The 19,108-nt window shown below is 49.6% G+C and overlaps 1 protein-coding gene across 7 annotated transcripts in view; it reads right to left on the reverse strand.

The window, feature by feature from the left end:
• The window catches only part of Mvb12b (multivesicular body subunit 12B), a 154,370-nt gene that overhangs the window by 75,402 nt on the left and 59,860 nt on the right, over nucleotides 1-19,108 (reverse strand). For all 7 annotated transcript variants that reach the window (XR_004606152.2, XM_076928542.1, XM_034494871.2 and 4 more), the window contains exon 6: nucleotides 17,590-17,712. Coding sequence is in view for 6 of the 7 variants with exons in the window: in XM_076928542.1 (XP_076784657.1) it covers nucleotides 17,590-17,712 (123 nt within the window). In the remaining variant the exon portion in view is untranslated. The remainder of the gene's footprint in view (nucleotides 1-17,589; nucleotides 17,713-19,108) is intronic.

The raw sequence follows: 19,108 nt of genomic DNA on the forward strand, positions 1-19,108 counted from the left end.
CTCTTTGAAAACACGAGGACAGTGAGGGATGTGGGAAATGGTGTGCTTTAGATGGAAAACATGGCTAGCTGGCATTCTCACAGAATCTACCTGGAAAGTCAGTACAAAATCCCCAACCAGCTACCTGCTGGCAGCCAGGTGCTGAGGTTGCCCGGCCTGCAGAAGTACCTGGATAGTTCCTCAGCTACCCAGCTACGAAGGTGGGCACAGAGTTTGCTGGAGGTTGGGCTTGGGTGCCAACTCTGCACTGCCTATGAAGGTTCACAAAAACCTGAAGACAGCACTGTAAAATCACCACAGAAAGTTATACATACATAGAACAGTGGCCATGGTGGGGGAGAAGAGGGCCTCAGCTGGCAGGAACTGGGGCTTTGGGCAGAAAAATGGGGACAGCTTTGATGACCTCCTAACATTGCCAGGGGCGGAACAAGTAGAAGAGACAGATGAGGTGGATGCTGCTCTGTAAAACAGCTGTTAGGCAGCTCCAAAACAGCATGTCACAGCCAGCCCTGAGGGACAGCCTCCTCCTGTGCACAGGGCTAGTGCCAACAAGCCTGAAGGATGTCCGGCTCTGGAACATGACTGAGGTGTCATCAGCAGTCACACTGAGGGGAATGTGGATGCACTCACCCCATGGACCTCATGCTTTTCATTGCTAATGTTCTGATGAAATGTTGCTTCCCTTCTAATCAGAAAGTTGACAATGGCAAAGCCAGGAGGATACTTTCCCGGAGATGGCACAGGGGACAGCCCCCAGCACAGCAATGGTGTGAAAGAGCTGTCTCATCATCTACAACAAGTGTGTGGGATGTGATCCCGGGCAGTCCAAGAAGGAGAGTTGAGGACAACGGAAGGACCATTCAAAAGCAATGGCAGCTGAGCTGAAGGGGTGGGGGAGGGGGTGGGGTGGCAAATGGCTAAATGAAATTCCCTTTTATTCCTGTAAAACACCACTGGGAAGAAGTCGGCTGCGATGCACAGCCTCAGCACCAGGTGTGAGGACGTGCTTAATGAACACCACTTAATGAAGAAAAAGGCTCTGAGAAAACACCTGGTGCGAGCAGGGTGTGGGAGTCACAGGACGGCCTTCCCTGCACCTGCTGGCATTTTAATCAGCACCTCTTGGAGCATCCCCACTACAGGCTGGTCAACGGTGTCAGAAAGAGGCCCCTGGACAGTGACTGCACTTGCTGACAGTCTGGGGACCCTTGCTTCTTAAGGACCATATGCTCAGGGGCTGGCTCACCCTGGAGGTAATTAAAATGCATCGTTTTCAGCTGAAAGGACCTGGCCTGCATGCAGACCCCTCTCAGACCTCTCAGAATGGCTCCTACTGCCAGGTCCTTCTACACTGACTGAGCTCTAAAGAGTCCCAGGGAAGCCATAGGCTACTTTTTCTTGGACCTGGATCTTTGGAAACAGAAAGGCAGCATTTCAACAGCCACGGGTGCAGACTTGTTCTCTGTTGTGCTTTTTCTTCTCTTGCTGTTCTTCAAGGCCATTCCCAGACACCACTGCTGTCAGTTCTTATGGTCTGATGTGACATTTCCACACCAGTGAAGGCGAGTGGTGTATGCTTACCACAAGCTTTCAAACTGTCCTAGTGAGCAGAGTCCTCCAAGGAGACACGAGTGTTGTTACAGGTGTGCACACAGGCTGCTGTCACTATCAAGGAGCCAAAGGCTGTCCACGTGGTTATTCTTTTCGGTTTATTTTTACATATTTGTGTGTGTGTGTGTTGTAAGTGTCAGTGCCATGGTGTGCACGTGGAGGCCAGAGAACAAAATGTGACAGTCAGTTCTCTCCTAACATGGGCCCAGGAATAGAACTTAGATTGTCAAGCGTGGTGGCAAGCAACCTTACCCACTGAGCCACCTCAGCAGCCCTGCCCATCACCTTTAATGGGGATCCTGCTATAAGCTAAGCACTGTGCTACGTGCTGAGATGGTTTAAGAAGCCAGAGAGAAGCAGGTTCTCCCAGCGGGATTCTACTGGCCATAAACCGAAACACATATACATCTATCACATAGCATAAAAGCTCTAAAACCCAAAGACCAGAGGAGTATAAGGTTTCAGGCTTTAGTTTTAAAATAATGAGGGGTCAGGGACAACAGCCAACACCTGTTGACAGTCTCCTGCATGGCCTCACCTGGGGAGAAATGGCTCAAGGAACAAAACAGCTATTCTTGGGTCAAAGTGAAAACTCAAAAAATGTCACATGGTAAGACACAAGCAATGCCGGGTGCAGAGAGCTGGATGACAGTGTGGACTCAGACAGTGGAAAAGGGCTTTCTGAGGAAGGGGTTGCCAGAGGCTTTGTTCCTGCAGGCTCCTGGGAGCATGCCGGTTTCCACTATTCAAGTGCTCTACAACCGTCTCTAAACAACCCAGTAGGGCACACAGTATTCTGTAGATGGGACACAGTGGCTCAGGGGGGTTAAGGAACTTGCCCAAGGTCACACAGCTAAAGAAAATGGCTAGGCTGTCATTGAAACCATGCTCTTTCTACCATACCATGTTACCTTACTGAGAAATTGCCAAGCACAAACACAAACTTGCTCACTTCTGTCCAAGCAACCATTTGATCAGTACAACTCCAGCCTACCAACCTATCCAGTGAGTTTCCCGGATGGGCAATCCCCCAACCCTCACCAGAGCATAATGCACTAGACAAGCCAAAAACAAAAACAAAATCTGTCATAGGAAGTTTAAGAAAATCACAACTCCCCGAGTTCCTGCAGCGCGGCTTTAAAGTGTACGCAGCTCAGCGGCATATGGCAAATCAATTACTAGTTTAAATCTTAAAACAAAAACATGGCAAATGCAGCAGAGAAATAATCAGGTACAATGGTTCAGCTCAGATTACAGCGGCCACTGGAGTTTTGAATACAATTAATCATCGTTCCAGGCAATGGGAAGCCATATTGACACTTATTCCTAATTTGAATATTTAATTAGGGTGAAGTTCTTCATCAAATTATCACAGAACTGGGAGAAAGCCTGGAAGACTTACACAATTACCACCTTAACCCCTTCCCAGCTGCTCCCTGCCCCAGAACACTCAGGCTCTGCAGGGAGGACGCCTGCTCTGTTCTGCCCTGATTGGGGGTTGAGGGAGGTGGGGGGTGGGAGTGGGGTGGCTTGGAAGAGTTAAGACTGAGAGGAGGAAGCCAAAGAAAGCCCAGCATGTGAACCAGCCTCGACTGACTTGAGATGGAGATCCAGATGAGCCCTGGAGAAGAGCTGCATGCTGGGTGCTGATGGAGCACCAGCTCCAACAGGTTTACCTACAGCCCCTACTCAACTCTCACCAGGAGCCTGCCCAGAGCCCTGAGGTGCCTGTATCCCCATCTTAGAGAAGAAGAAACAGAGGCTTGGAGGAGTGCTGAGACTTGCCCCAAGTGGTCAAGTCAGCCCGGTTAGTTCTGACAGCATCACCCAGAAGTTCTGACAGCTCCTTCCAGCCATTGGTATGGTTCATCAGTTAATCAACATGGTCTCTCAGCCGGCTTCTGAGACTTTGTGATTCCTGCTGCAGCCTCTTTGGCATATATTCACTATGTAAACCACGTCCACGTAAAAGATACATAGACATGCTTCCTGTGTGCTGTGTGATATGGGAGTTAACATTAGTAATTAAGATAGGACTGCAAGAGCTTGCGTTTGCCTCTGCCCAGCTACCATGGAAGGTAGGTTTATGACAAATTGCTGTCATCAGAAACTCTCAGCCTTGTGAGTTTATTGTTGTTTAGTAAATTCTGACATTGTGAGAAGTCACAAGCGGCTCGTCTGTGTTTCTGGCCTAGTGTGCTCACGGAACCCACCACATCTGGCTGTCATGTTGAACTCAGGTCTGCATGTGTGCATAGCAAGCACTTTCTGAGCTGAGCTGTGCGGTCAGCCACCCCAGAGATTACATAACTGGAGGTAAGAATCCCAGCTCAAGCCACATCTTCTCACAAGCCCCACCTCAGGCTTATGTCCTCTTCTGAGCTCCATGGACATGCTCAGGCACAGTGACAGACTGACAGGGCCACTGCAGCAGGACAGGCAGAAAGAGTACAAAATCACATTGTCCCTCTCACCACAGCCTCCCGCTGACCTCCTGCCTACATCTGGTCACAGCAGGACACCCCTGGATCTATCAGGCCCGCTCTGAGGAGCTCATGATGGGAGCAAATGGCATCGGGAACTCTGAAACTTTCCTTTGTATATTACATTAATCCATAGAAGAAAATCTCTTTTAATGAGGAGTGATGTAGTTACAAACTCTCCAGAGCCATAATTAGAGCAAACTAATTGAAGTTGTGTTTTGACACACTTTCCAAATTCACGGGTGCCGGGTGACATATTCACAACTCTGGTGCTGCACAGCCATGGTGACGGCAGAATCATTAGGCTAATAACGCTTATTTGCATTCTTCTCATGCCGGCAGCTCTCCCTTAAATACTGTTTCTACCACTGCTCCTTTACTGGAACTTTCCACTAGACGGTATTAGCAGTAATTATTAGTGCTTTAGTGGAATTTTAATGTTAAGAATAACAGCACGATTAGCATGCGCTGAATGGCAATGTTGTCTCTTAACTGCCACCCTTCTGCAGGTTTGGAGGTGCTCCCTCCGCCCCAGCCCCAGGGTGACCAGATGCCATCTTTGCAGCATTCATAACAACTGCTCAGGGTCCACACCCAGGGAGATCTGAAGTTTGGGCTCTTTATTTACTGTTTCAAAGCTTGATGAGAAAATCTTTCTTCTCTCCCCTCCTCTCTCTTGTAAGAACAATAAAATGCAATAGTTAAATAGAATTTTTTCCCAAGCAGTTAAAAAAAAAATCTCGATTTATAATCCTGTCTTTGGCAATAATACTAATGAGTTCCAGGAGTCCAGGCTGAGGCCAGGCACTGGCCAGGCTCTGTTGCCACCCACCCTCATGGTGATTAAAGGCAGACAGGAGACAACTCACTTGTGGGTGGAACTGGGGGTGGAGAGGGCTGGATCTATCAATGTGGAGACACTGCCATCAGCAAGGCCAATTTTTTGGGGTGCTTAACTCAGACAGACACACAGACACATACACACAAGACTTGGCAGTTATAAATAATAGTTATTAGTGACATGTTCTTTAAAAGTGACAAATTACCTCTGAAATTTAGAATCTAAGAGTTATAAAGAGTGAGCATGTTCCATGGAACATGACAAGAAATGACAGCCAACACACAGGGCTCCCACTGGCTTAGGGTGAGAGGGGGCAGGGTTCCCCTGCTCGGAGCACTGGGCTAACTGCCCCTCCCCCCACTCTTGCTGTTCGTATGGTGACTGAAGGCACATCCTTAGGGAGAGGAGAGCATATACTGATGGTATGTTCATCTTCAGTGGAAAACTTGAGGTACTTGCTGTGTTGTGGGGAGACAAGGGAGCACTGGAATCCCAGATTTCTTAAATATCCTAGAATTAGAAACAACGATGGCCTCACTCACCACCCCTTAACATGCGTGGGTTGTATTCCCACTTAGTCAATGGACTGCAGGATGCTATCAAGCCTCCACTGAGAAGAGTCAAGCAGCAGGCAGAGAACACACTTCCTTACAGGATGGCAGAGACTATGTGCTCCCTGAAAGCCCGGGAGTTTTCTTTTCCCCAGCTTACAAGGATTGTACCAATCTGCTATATTTCAACTCACAATTACTTCCAAAAAATAAGAAAATAAAAAGAGTAAGCTGTCAGAGTTGCTGTAGCTCTCCAAACCACTGTATTTATTCACTGCCCTTAGGTTTTTATCACACTTGAACCCTGCAATGCCAAAACACCTACCTTCTCTGTGAAAGAAATAAAGAAAAAAGCCAAGCCTGGGCCTGGGGCGCCACCCTTCTGTCCCAGATGATCAAGTCTAATCTTATAAACTGAAATATTTAAAGAGTCTCTAAACCTCACTGACCCGACTTCTAAAACCAAGAACACATGGGTACTGCTCGCTTCTCATCTTCTTCCAGCTGACATGGCCGCCTTTTCAGAGCAGGGGGGGGCAAGCTGCCTCATAATGAGCTGCATGCGTCAGAGCCCAGAGCAGGCAAGCGGCCAGGCGGTGCTTGAAGCCACAGACCCCTAACCAAGAACCCCAAGCAACACTTTCCTCCTCCAGCCCACTCTATCTTAAGAGCTATATAAAACATCTTGGTTAGCAGAATAAAGCCCTGGCAAAAGAGGAGATGGGACGTGGGCCATGGGCTGAACAGCTAGCTGTGTTTGGTCTAGTGCCAGTTCATACCTGCTGGCTGTAGGAAACGCAGAGGCAAAGAGCTGAAAACCCAGGAGGCTCCTTGCAGGCAAGCAGGGTGTGCTTGAGGCCCCTGGGCTCTCCTGCTGCTTGCCCTTAAGCCTCACTTCCACAGGGTAAGTCATGAGCTCGCCAAGGTCAGTTTTCTCTCAAAAAAAGGGACTGAATTATTTACCCTGTACCTTGGTTGCAAAGATGAAAGCTAAGTGTGTGCGCACGCACACATGTATATACATTTAAGTGTTTACATGCTGCCTAATACAAGATGCTCAAAAACGTGTAGCTGAAATGATACGGTATTTATTCTAATAATCACTATTAATATCATTCAACTAGAAAGAAAACATATGCTGTTCAAGGAGGATATTTGAATTGAATTTTACCCAATCCATGGGCAAGAACCCAACCCAAATAAACTCAAAAGGTTTTCTGAAAGTTACTGAAGGCAAAGGATTTTATTAAATATCCACATTAATAATTGAAACCCTGTCTTAAAACAGAGCAGTCAATCGTGGAGTGAGCGCTGGTGCAATGCCCATTTTTACTTTGCTTGTCGGCCAGATTTCCACTGGAGACGCAGGTGAAATATTCCATGGAGTTACCTGCAAACAGACTGTCAGCACCCACTCTGATAAAAGGTAAATATCCTCCTCTAAATGGCCAAGCTCACAAAACCAACCCCAAAGTGAGCTGATAAATCTGGTCTGACACACAAACAACTATTTTCATAATCCGGAAACAGCCTTTCTCCAAAGCCAGGAGCTAATACAGAGCAGAGATGCACTGGAAAGTGGGCCTCAGAAAGGACTTGACATCCACAACCCAGCTTTCCAGGACACGCTCCATGCAGAAGCCACACAACTGTCACTGTGAGAAATAAGACACTTGCTATGTCACACAATCTACAGAGTTCTAGCAAATTTGCAGGCTGCAGACACCTTGTTAAAACCTGGAGTGAGAGACTGACGGCCGCCGTGGCTCAGAGGTGGGAGCCATATTGACTAATAGTCAATTCTTCATTAAATAGAAGCCCTGACTTCCCAAGAAGCAGTATTAAAAATTAATATCTGAAAGTGTATTGCTCAGCCTAAAGTCATCATTCATATCTAACAATACCAAACTGCATTCTAATGAAATTTCTCCTTCAAAATTATCCTGATGCCAACACTAAGCTGGGTTTGGATTCAGAGGCAGCTACAGGCTCTGTCCACCAGCACCTGACTGGGCAGGTGGCTCCCACAGTATTCTCATGACTCCCAAGTCAACGCTTGCTGAAGCAGGGTCCTGGAGCTGTGCTAAAGGAATATGACACAGAGACCTTTGGGCATGGACTGTGCTGTCTTTGGTCAGCAGCTACAGCTCAGTGGCACCACCCCGGCCCCTGTAGTGTGAATTCAGACTGCTGATGTCACGTCCAGCCAGGGGGCCTCTGGAGGTTAAGTCTAACCCCTACAATCCTTGGGGAGTCCCTGCCACCAGCATTCCCTCTAGCAGCTGGCTGGGAGCCTGGAGAAGCGACCTGTTTAAGATAGCAGGGTACCAGAGAGCTGCCTCTCAATCAAGCAGAGGTCCAGCTCTCAATAAAAGCTCAATAAATTCAACAACCAGGGGCCACGTAACCACAGGCAGTGGGCACAGGGGGCAGCTTGCAAGCTGAAGCAAACCGGCCTATGGGCTGAGACCAGGGCTCTGAGCCACCGGCTGTGGGACACTAGGAAAGGAAGCTAACTTACTAATCTCCTTTTTCTACACCTGAAATGGGGCTGGCAATAGCACCTGCCCATGGAGCCATTGCTAAGGTATTTGTTTATTGTTCTTAGGGTCCCCGAGACAGGGCTGGGCAGCCCAAGAGTGTGGTGTGGTGTCTCTGCTACCTGTAGCTGACGCCTGGATTATCTGGACAGACAGACCCACAGGTGAGAGGAGGGTAGGTAAGTAAGTGCATGCTGACCCCTGGCTCTACACTGGCTCGGGGCATACAATCTATGTTCACTTTGTGAAAATATTTCCCAAATGCTGGGCACCTGAAGCTCAGAAGTCCTGACGTCTGTGGCTACATGTCCTAACCACTCTCTGTAAATGGTGTGGTTGAAAGGTTTTAGCTCACACTGCCACCGTGCCATCACCATCACTGTTTCTGTGTAACCAATCTTTTGGGGCTACCATGGGCAGGAGAGTGGCCAGGACCAGCAGAAGCAGTGGTGTCCAGCTTAACTCTTAAGGAGGGGAGAGGCTAGCTAGCATTCACAGGTGAGCATTCACTCTCACAGTGGCTGCCACAATGAGTCATAGCAGAACCCCCCAGCCTCACCCTGCCCCAGCTGTGAGCTCAGGCCTGGCTTCTCCTAACAGCCAGCTGCTGGTCCCTCTTGGGAGTGGAGTAAGGCATAGTGTTTCAACCCTCACAGCAAAGGTCTGTGTGCCCCGAGTAAAAAAGCTCTACACCTTAAAAAGTGTCACCTTAAACAAAATCCAGGTGGGTTTCATGTGAAGGAAAGAAAATCAAACTGTAGGGGTGTTGAGCCCCAAACTCTCTTGGCAGGATCAGGGCAGGGTGCCCACCCATCTCCAAATTGCCTGTGGCGCACTGTGGAAGATCAACCCAGACCATGCGACAGCCCACTTGCTATTAGCAGGGAGGCACAGTTCTCTTCGTAACCAGTTCTCAGCCTTGACTCCTAATCGGAGCATGAGGCAGGATACCTGTGACCCCTCAGGAAACGATGAACCAAGCCACAGCATCTCACCCCAAGCCTGAGCAGAGCCACCCTCTGCTGGAGTAGAATCTGCCAGGCACTCTTATAGGCTAAGGCCTGCAGTACCAATCTACCATGAAGACTAGGAAGCTAATGCCACCACAGGAAGTGGAGGACAGCTGGCCTCAGCCATGTAGGCCTCCTTCTCCAGTCCTACCTCAGCAGGTGAAGTGGGGGCTACATCTGTGGTACAAAGATACCTTGTAAATAAAGACTGACAGGAGGCAGTAGGAGGGTTTGAGGCTTTCCTGTGGACATGGGGTTCCACTACCGACCTGAGGGTTCAGCTTCATGAGGGCCTACTTTGCTAGTCAACCAGAACATTTCATGAGTCAGCAGAACTGGGCCCTGGGTCCAGCAGGGAGGCAGGGTTAGGCAAGCAGAATGGCATATAGCTCATGGGCTGTGACAAGGGATATGACAGCAATGAGAGTAGGTGGTGTGATTTCCTGTCTCCTGCAGGAAAGGCCATTAACCTTTTAGATGACAGCCCAGGGACCCAAATGATGGAACCATTTTTGAGGTCAGCAGGATCTATGTTCTCAAAATCTGACATCAACATGCAAAAGTTGTGACTGAATCCTGGTGTCCCCGAGAGGAAGACTAAGTAAGTGTGTGTGACAGATCTTCTGCCACCAAAAATGCCCCATTTCCCAGAGTATCTGTCACAGACTGATAATATCCATGTAAAAAGTTAAGTACAATTACGTCTGTCACTGAGAAACATACTTTGGAAACTGTGACTGACAACTTCCTGGGAGCTGACAAGTCACTGGGAGAGCCTCAAGTGCCAGGCCATAGAGACGCAAGCTTGCCTGACACCTGGGAATGGCTCCCAGCCCAGGATGGAGGGGAGGATGCTGTGACCCAGGGCTGGAAACTGTGGGATGCACTCTGTGGGGCGGGGCACTGGCACTGTGTGCATGTTCCACTTTCTAGGTGCCCCCATTACCAAAATGAACTGTATCAGGATGTCCAGCATTCTGGATCCATTCTGGGCTCACATGGTAACTGTTGCTTACATACACCAACACTGCTCTGAAACATGGTGCCAGCACCACTGAGGCCTGGGTATTGGGCAAGGCCAGTTTGTATGCACCTCATAGATAGGGCACAGTGGTAGCTTTCCTCCGACTGGAGCCTCTATCACTACCACCAGCACTGGAGAGGAAGAGGGGTGCCTGTGGAATCTGAAGCAGGCCTCACTGGCCAATGCCCACTCTGAGCCCTCCTGACACACTGCTGACCAAGGTACCCCAACAAGGTGTCTGCTGAACCTGAATTTCTAAGGAAGGGTATTTGATGCTTGGTTTTAGTTTGTCATCTTGACACAATCTAGAAGCGGGGAGAGTCTCAGTGAAGAGCTGTCTAAATCAGATTGGCCTGTGGGCATATTTACAGGGAATTACTTGGAGTACATTAACTGATATTAGAAGACCCAGCCCAAAAGTGGGTGGGATGAAACAAGCCGAGCACAAGCCACTGAATCTACTTTTGTGAAGTTTTGTTCTTTTGTTTTTAAAAAGAAATGTTGCACCCTACACCTTGCATACACACTTTGAATCCGAGTACTCGGGAGGCAGGTGGATCTCTGGTTTACATAACAAGTTAGGTTCTAGAGCTATAGAGACAGACCCAGTATCAAAAAGGAAAAGAAAGAAACCTTGACTTCCAAATCTGCAGCCTGTAACATCAACCTATCTTAGCCTTTCCCCTTCCTTCTCATATTTCATTCATAAATGCTGTGCTTTCTCTCCACTGGCTAGCCATCTAGATATCTGGAGGCCACTGCCTCTCTGTACACTGCAGCTTTTACATGACTCCACTGAACCTGACAGGTGTGACAGGGAGGCAGCCTGGCCATGCACAGCAGGATACGTGGTAACAAGCTTATATCAGTTTATCACCACACACACACACAGACCCAGAGACACACAAACACAGAGACACACACACACATAGAGACACACAGACATACACATAGAGACAAACACATAGAGACACAAAGACATACACATAGAGACACACACACAGACATACACATAGAGACAAACACATAGACACATACACACACACACAGACATACATCCTCTGGGCCAGGTCCCTGGATTTGCCCCTGTTCTGTAGACCCTGTGGCCTTTGAGAGGTCCCGTCTTACCACTGCCCTCTACCTCCTGGTTCCCACACTGTTGCGGCTGTGGAGTTATAGCTACAGCATCAACCCTATCCTTTGCACATCAACTCTCCCTAGAGACTGTGTCATCCGTGGGTTTGGTAAGCACAACTCTTGACTCTGATCAAGCTTCTGATTCCACTGCTCAGCAAGCTGGGGTCAGCAGCCCACCAAGATCTCTCCCAAGCAACACAGGGACATTCATTCATCCACTCAGGGGCTCTTGGCACTCTCTCAACCATGGAGTCCTGGAGCTTGTCAAATCTGAGTTCAGGCTGCTGCAGAAGCTCTCCAGTCCAGCAGTCACATGTGAGTCCCCATGTGTGAGAGGGCATGGGGTGCTCTGTTGTCACATGTGAGTCCCCATGTGTGAGAGGGCATGAGGTCCTCTGTTGTCACATGTGAGTCCTCATGTGTGAGAGGGCATGGGGTGCTCTGTTGTCACATGTGAGTCCCCATGTGTGAGAGGGCATGAGGTCCTCTGTTGTCACATGTGAGTCCCCATGTGTGAGAGGGCATGAGGTCCTCTGTTGTCACATGTGAGTCTGCATGTGTGAGAGGGCATGGGGTTCTCTGTTGTCACATGTGAGTCTGCATGTGTGAGAGGGCATGGGGTCCTCTGTTGTCACATGTGAGTCTCCATGTGTGAGAGAGCATGGGTCCTCTGTTGTCACATGTGAGTCTCCATGTGTGAGAGGGCCTGGGGTTCTCTGTTGTCACATGAGTCCCCATGTGTGAGAGGGCATGGGGTCCTCTGTTGTCACATGTGAGTCGCCATGTGTGAGAGGGCATGGGTCCTCTGTTGTCACATGTGAGTCCCCATGTGTGAGAGGGCATGGGGTGCTCTGTTGTCACATGAGTCCCCATGTGTGAGAAGGCATGGGGTCCTCTGTTGTCACATGTGAGTCCCCATGTGTGAGAGGGCATGGGGTCCTCTGTTGTCACATGTGAGTCTGCATGTGTGAGAGGGCATGGGGTGCTCTGTTGTCACATGAGTCCCCATGTGTGAGAGGGCATGGGGTCCTCTGTTGTCACATGTGAGTCTGCATGTGTGAGAGGGCATGGGGTGCTCTGTTGTCACATGAGTCCCCATGTGTGAGAGGGCATGGGGTCCTCTGTTGTCACATGTGAGTCTGCATGTGTGAGAAGGCATGGGGTCCTCTGTTGTCACATGTGAGTCTGCATGTGTGAGAGGGCATGGGTTCTCTGTTGTCACATGTGAGTCCCCATGTGTGAGAGGGCATGGGTCCTCTGTTGTCACATGTGAGCCTGCATGTGTGAGAGGGCCTGGGTCCTCTGTTGTCACATGTGAGTCAGCATGTGTGAGAGGGCATGGGTCCTCTGTTGTCACATGTGAGTCCCCATGTGTGAGAGGGCATGGGTCCTCTGTTGTCACATGTGAGTCTGCATGTGTGAGAGGGCCTGGGTTCTCTGTTGTCACATGTGAGTCCGCATGTGTGAGAGGGCATGGGGTCCTCTGTTGTCACATGTGAGTCCCCATGTGTGAGAGGGCATGGGTCCTCTGTTGTCACATGTGAGTCCGCATGTGTGAGAGGGCCTGGGTTCTCTGTTGTCACATGTGAGTCCCCATGTGTGAGAGGGCATGGGGTCCTCTGTTGTCACATGTGAGTCCGCATGTGTGAGAGGGCCTGGGTTCTCTGTTGTCACATGTGAGTCCGCATGTGTGAGAGGGCATGGGTCCTCTGTTGTCACATGTGAGCCTGCATGTGTGAGAGGGCATGGGTCCTCTGTTGTCACATGTGAGTCCGCATGTGTGAGAGGGCCTGGGTTCTCTGTTGTCACATGTGAGTCCGCATGTGTGAGAGGGCCTGGGTCCTCTGTTGTCACATGTGAGTCTGCATGTGTGAGAGGGCCTGGGTTCTCTGTTGTCACATGTGAGTCCGCATGTGTGAGAGGGCATGGGTCCTCTGTTGTCACATGTGAGTCCCCATGTGTGAGAGGGCATGGGTCCTCTGTTGTCACATGTGAGCCTGCATGTGTGAGAGGGCATGGGTCCTCTGTTGTCACATGTGAGTCTGCATGTGTGAGAGCGCCTGGGGTGCTCTGTTGTCACATGTGAGTCCGCATGTGTGAGAGGGCCTGGGGTTCTCTGTTGTCACATGTGAGTCCGCATGTGTGAGAGGGCATGGATCCTCTGTTGTCACATGTGAGTCCCCATGTGTGAGAGGGCATGGGGTCCTCTGTTGTCACATGTGAGTCTGCATGTGTGAGAGGGCATGGGGTCCTCTGTTGTCACATGTGAGTCCCCATGTGTGAGAGGGCATGGGGTCCTCTGTTGTCCCATGTGAGTCTGCATGTGTGAGAGGGCATGGGTCCTCTGTTGTCACATGTGAGTCCCCATGTGTGAGAGGGCATGGGTCCTCTGTTGTCACATGTGAGTCCGCATGTGTGAGAGGGCATGGGTCCTCTGTTGTCACATGTGAGTCCCCATGTGTGAGAGGGCATGGGTCCTCTGTTGTCACATGTGAGTCCGCATGTGTGAGAGGGCATGGGTCCTCTGTTGTCACATGTGAGTCCCCATGTGTGAGAGGGCATGGGTCCCCTGTTGTCACATGTGAGTCCGCATGTGTGAGAGGGCATGGGATGGTCTGTTGGAAGACAATACTGTTACTGGTACATGTGCTCCCAGGTGGCAGCTCTGAGCAGAACAGCACCCCCTTCAAGACTAGCCCACTTAGCTGAGATAAGTATGCCCTCAGCCCTCAGGTCACCCCATCCTACTGGAAAATGTATGCAACACCAGTGGGCAGGGAATGGATGCTCACTGCCTGGAGGGAGATACAGGCTCCAGGTCCTGGACAAAGACCAGAGACCTAAGCAGAGGCTTGTGGGTGAAACCAGGGCTCACTGGACAGAGGGTGAGTTCTGCCAGGCCATCTTATATGACTTTTGACACAAACGCCATTGAACTCAATATCCAATTTACTGGACATGGCCAATGAGCCTCCTGTCTACGCAGAGATCTCTGTGCAGGGAGACAAGGAGGAGGGCTCTAGAGCAACTGTTACCACGAATGCCTCTGCAGCAGTGGGGAGGCTTATGTGGGAAAGGTGACAAAGGTGATGGCCTGTCACCTGTGAAAAGGTCAGCAAATGCCCCTTTTGTCTAAAGCAGAGTTGGAAACGACAGCTCTCCAGAAAGCCGCTGGGGACGCTTCAGTCCAAGAGCTGGCAGAACACATGTCCTTTGCTTTTCAGACTGACTGCCAGTCTCCTGTTTGCCACCCACCTCATCTGCCTCTGGCCTGTGGCTCCCACCCAGCTAGCCTCCTGCCACCTCCTAGCTGGCCAGTAGAGGGCACCCCATCACCACACTCCTGGCAGCTATGCTTTGGTGCTTGGATCAGGTGTCTCCACACAAAGACCAGCAAAGTGTTCCTGATGTTTGCGGTTTAACGTTCCATGGGAAAATTACGAACTTGCTATATATGTGATGATGTCACCTACATAAAAGTACACAGGGGAAAGAGCTCTAAGGAAATGTAACAAAAGGTTATGAGAATTTCCTCAATGGAAATGGGCTTTGTTTTCCCATTCTTTTCTATATTCTGCCAATTTCCCATAAGCACTTACTGCTCTGTGACTGAAAACCTCTGCAGTGCTCAGGGATGGGGAGTCATCTGGAGGGTAGAACGTGGGGTTCTCACTGCTGGAGAAGCATGTGCTTTACACTTCACATGTGCTGGGATGGTGACAATGGGGACAGCTCAGTCAGTGTGACCTGAGCACTGGCAGCCCAGAGAGGTGCAAGACTCAAGGAGGCTCAGGCTCAGAATGAAACAGAAACGGGGGAGGGGGGGGGAGAAGGCGGTTGCCAGGGATCCATCTGACTTAACTCTGGGGTCTGGAGCTGGTGTGTGTGGGGGAGGGTGAGGGACATGGTGGTGGGGTGCAGCTTATGAGGGGAGACGAGTCTTCATGTTACCTTAAAGCCATCACTCCCTTACAGTCTCTTATAGAGACCCAGCCCCTTGTGGAAGAAAAAAGTAAAAAAACCCACAACTCAACCCTTTCTGTCTTCAATGGAAAATTCGAATAAGTAACTACCAATTCTTTTCTTAAAAAAAACAAAAACAAAAACAAAAAACAAAAAACCAAAGATGCTGAATAGGAAAAGAATAAAATCCAAGTCAACCCACAAAAGATAAAAACACCAAGCCCAGATGACTTAGGAGACTCCCACAGAGCGCACACTGCCTGTAAATCAACGCCCAGCCACAGAGGAGAGCTGGGAGACACACAGCAGCATTTGCATACAGGAGGTGATCCTCAGAAAGCCAGCGACTTAACTCAGCCAAATTAGAATACATTTTATATTGACTATTTTGACATTTGTTTTATTTGGCAAGTAAAACAGAACTGATCCAATTTCCTTGCAGCCATTGTAAACCATAAACTGCACCAAGGTCATAAAATACAGAAGCCTTATAAGCACTCTGCTGGCTTGAGCCACCTTCCAACCCCACCAGCTCCCAGAGCCTGAGGACTGCCTCAGGCCACCTGCTGTGACAGTAGGTGACCTGGCTCTCCTGTGACAGGCAAGCTCAGGACAAGTACTCTCCCTTTCTCCTCTAAGCTAGGGTCTTGAGGAAAGAAGAGAACCTCGATTGAGAAAACACCTCCATCAGATTTGCCTGTGTGGGACAGCCCAGCTCCCTGGGATGGTGCTATCCCTGGGCAGGTGGTCCTGGATGCTCTAAGAAAGTAGGCTGGGCAAGCCATGGGAAAAGAACACTCCTCCATGGCCTCTGTCTTCTTTCAATGACAGACTGACTGGGGTGTATAAGCCAAGTAAAGTGTCTTGCTCAGGGTTGCTTTTGGTCCATGTTTTTCCACAGCAATTGAAAACAAATTAAAATGGCTTCATTTCATGTGTCAGGAATTAGCACCTGCCTAAGGTGATGCCCATTTCTGGGTCCTTCCAGACCACATGTCTTGGGGGAACTGGCTCTATTTTCTCAAGGCAATTGAGCCCCAAAGGCTCGGCGGCCTCCACAGTTAATCCAAACTGACCATGAGCACCAGAGCCCAGTCTGAGTTGACCCACCCAACACAGGGGAGGATGCTGGCAGAAGTTATGGTGACCCTCAAGCCCTGGCCTAGGACAGAGCCATGATAGCCTTACCAGTCAGTGAGGAAGGAAGGCGTGCCCACCTGCATCCTATCAGCTCTACACTCCTGAGCAGAGACAGACTCAACTGGTCACCTGTCAGTCAGAGCTGGTCACCTTTAAACACTGCTCCTGGTGTGGGAGGCTGCCATGGGAAGAACTGGGTGGTTTGTACAAGATCCAAAAGACAGAGTCCTTGGCCTGGGGTCACTATGGTAGCCTCTACCCAAAGTGGATGCTCAGCCTGGAGGAACAACTTGCAGAGGGCAGAGCAGCCTCTTGAGGGCAGCTGCTCCATGGGGGGGGGGGGGGGGGCGTAGGGGGGGAGAGGGGCTGGCTTGGCACCCATTCTGTCCTGCTAAAGAAAGACATTCACCTCTTCCTATGGAGAGCTCTTCAATGTAGTCTCAAGTCACCTCAACCCCTAGCAAACCATCTGCCATCCCTCCTTCCGTTTGCTTTTGTAATCTCTCAGACTTAATTCATTATTGCTGTGTCCCTATCAGTTTCCTTAGGGACACCCTGTTTCTTATTCGTGGGAGTCTTTCCTCGACTGCTACTCTGCAGAGCAGACACATTACCCCGCGAACACCAGGACAGTCAGCTGCTGAGTGGCTGTGCTGGTCCCCAGGGACTCCCTGGAGTTAATTATTATAACGAATGCAATGTTCTGAAAACTCACCTCTTTCTAGGGACTGCTTCTAGGGGTGGCTGGCCTGTGCTGGGTGTCAGATGACTGCTGGCAGAGCTGAGAGGGGATTCTACCCTTGGGCCCTGACCACTTGGCCGCCCACACACATCCCTGCATGTCTATAAGTTCATTTGAATGGCAAGCCAACTGTTTGCTTGTTTGTTTTATTTTATTTGGCTTGGTTTTAAGACAGGGTCTCACTATGTGCCCGTGGCTGGCCTGGAACTTGCTATGTAGACCAGGCTGGCAAGGACCTCACAGAGATCTGCCTGCCTCTGCCTCCTGAGTGCTGGGATTGAAGGTGAGAACCACATGCCTGCCTCAGCCAGCTAGATTGAGCTGCTGTGGTAGATATTTGTAGCATTCACACAACATAGAATACAGAGTGGAATTCATGGACTTCTGACCATGACTTTTTAGGGCCCAAGTTTAGACTTCTGCAAACTTTCAGCTCTATTTTGCACTATTTTAGCAGATGTTTAAGTGGGTGTTTTCTAAGTTGTTGCATGACTCGGCAGGATCTAAGACCGTGTAAGTGCGTGGTGAGATCCCAACAAAACCTCACCTGGGAAGGTTTGGGGCTGGGGTGGAAGCGGCTGATGACTGGGAGGGCGTGGTGGGCTGAGACGAGTCGTGGTTTCTTGGCACTCTGCCCATGCGATACCAGATGCCCATGCTGTTCAGTTCCCTGCAAAAGAAAAGATAGACCTCAGTGCACTGCTAAGCTTGGAGCACTGACCTGAACAACTAAGCCAACTGTTAGCACATTTATGAGCTGCCACAAACCCCAGGTAGACCCCCATCTCCTCCCTTCATGTCCCAAGGGCTGCACCAGAGCCTAGCAGGAGTACAGTGGTGCCTCGAAGGCAAGCCATTGTGATGTGACTATCTTCACCCACTGAGCATGCTGGCGTGCCTGCTCTGGCTGTCCTGCCTTGCTTGCTGCCATGTAAGCATCCTTTGCTTTACCATCTCACTGGCCTCAAGCCCTCTATGCAGTCAGGGTAAGGCAGTCTGAGAGGGGTCTGTCAGACGCATGCCTTATTTCTAAGCATGAGAAGGGTTTTTCTTTATATACACACAACAATTCCAAATGTCAAGACTTGGTCCCTCATAGCTAGGAATCACTAAATGTGGCCTCATGCCAAGTTCAGTTGGGAAAACGACCTCAAACCACCAAACTGGAGGCTCACAGCTCACAAACCAGCACAACAAAGAGTAGATGCATACCTCATGTGGTGTGACAGGCACTGTGGCTGTGCCCCACACTGCACACCTGGTATGAATGAGGCCAGCTCACCCCTGGCAGTCAGAGGGATCGTTTCTGCTGCACATAGGCTCTCCCTGATGCCCAGAACTGTGTCTATGGGACTGGAAGCTGAGGGACAGCATCTCTTCCAAAAATAAAAGACATTTATTCTGTAGGTCCTGGGTGTAGGCTGGGGGCTGTTTTAAACCTGACCTTGCCTTATCAGAAGAGCAAGACCAACTACAGCAGCACCAAGCCCACCCACCTCCGCCAGGCCTCAGGCTGCCTGCTTCAGTGCAGGCTGTGTCCTTTCTAGCCTGAGCTATCTGCTTCCTACAGGGCAAGCACAGGGCCTTGTCATGTGGCACCTGGGTTAAGTGACTTTGGTTCTAAATCTTCAACTCATTTCTCTTCCTTAAAAATCATACTTCCTCTAGGAGAAGATGGTAGGCCCAAGATGAAATAAAAATTGTACTTTAGCAATTAAAAAAATATTATCAAGAAATATATTATTCTTTAATTTTTTTTTTTTTAACAGTCCAGACTTTATCCCCCTTCTGGTCCAACTAGTTTTATATATTAAGACAAATACTGATAAAATCAATTCTTCAGAATTGCTTAAAACAGAACTGCATCCTTTTAAAATAGTATTGTAAGGAGAGATGTAAATAGTAGATGCAAGTATGCTTTAAAAGTGTAGTGATTGGGGTTGGAGAGATGGCTCAGTGGTTAAGAACACTGACTGCTCTTCCAGAGGTCCTGAGTTCAATTCCCAGCAACCACATGGTGGCTCACAACCATCTGTAACGGGATCTGATGCCCTCTTCTGGTGTGT

This window comes from Arvicanthis niloticus, chromosome 2, assembly GCF_011762505.2.
Source record: "Arvicanthis niloticus isolate mArvNil1 chromosome 2, mArvNil1.pat.X, whole genome shotgun sequence".
NCBI lineage: Eukaryota > Metazoa > Chordata > Mammalia > Rodentia > Muridae > Arvicanthis > Arvicanthis niloticus.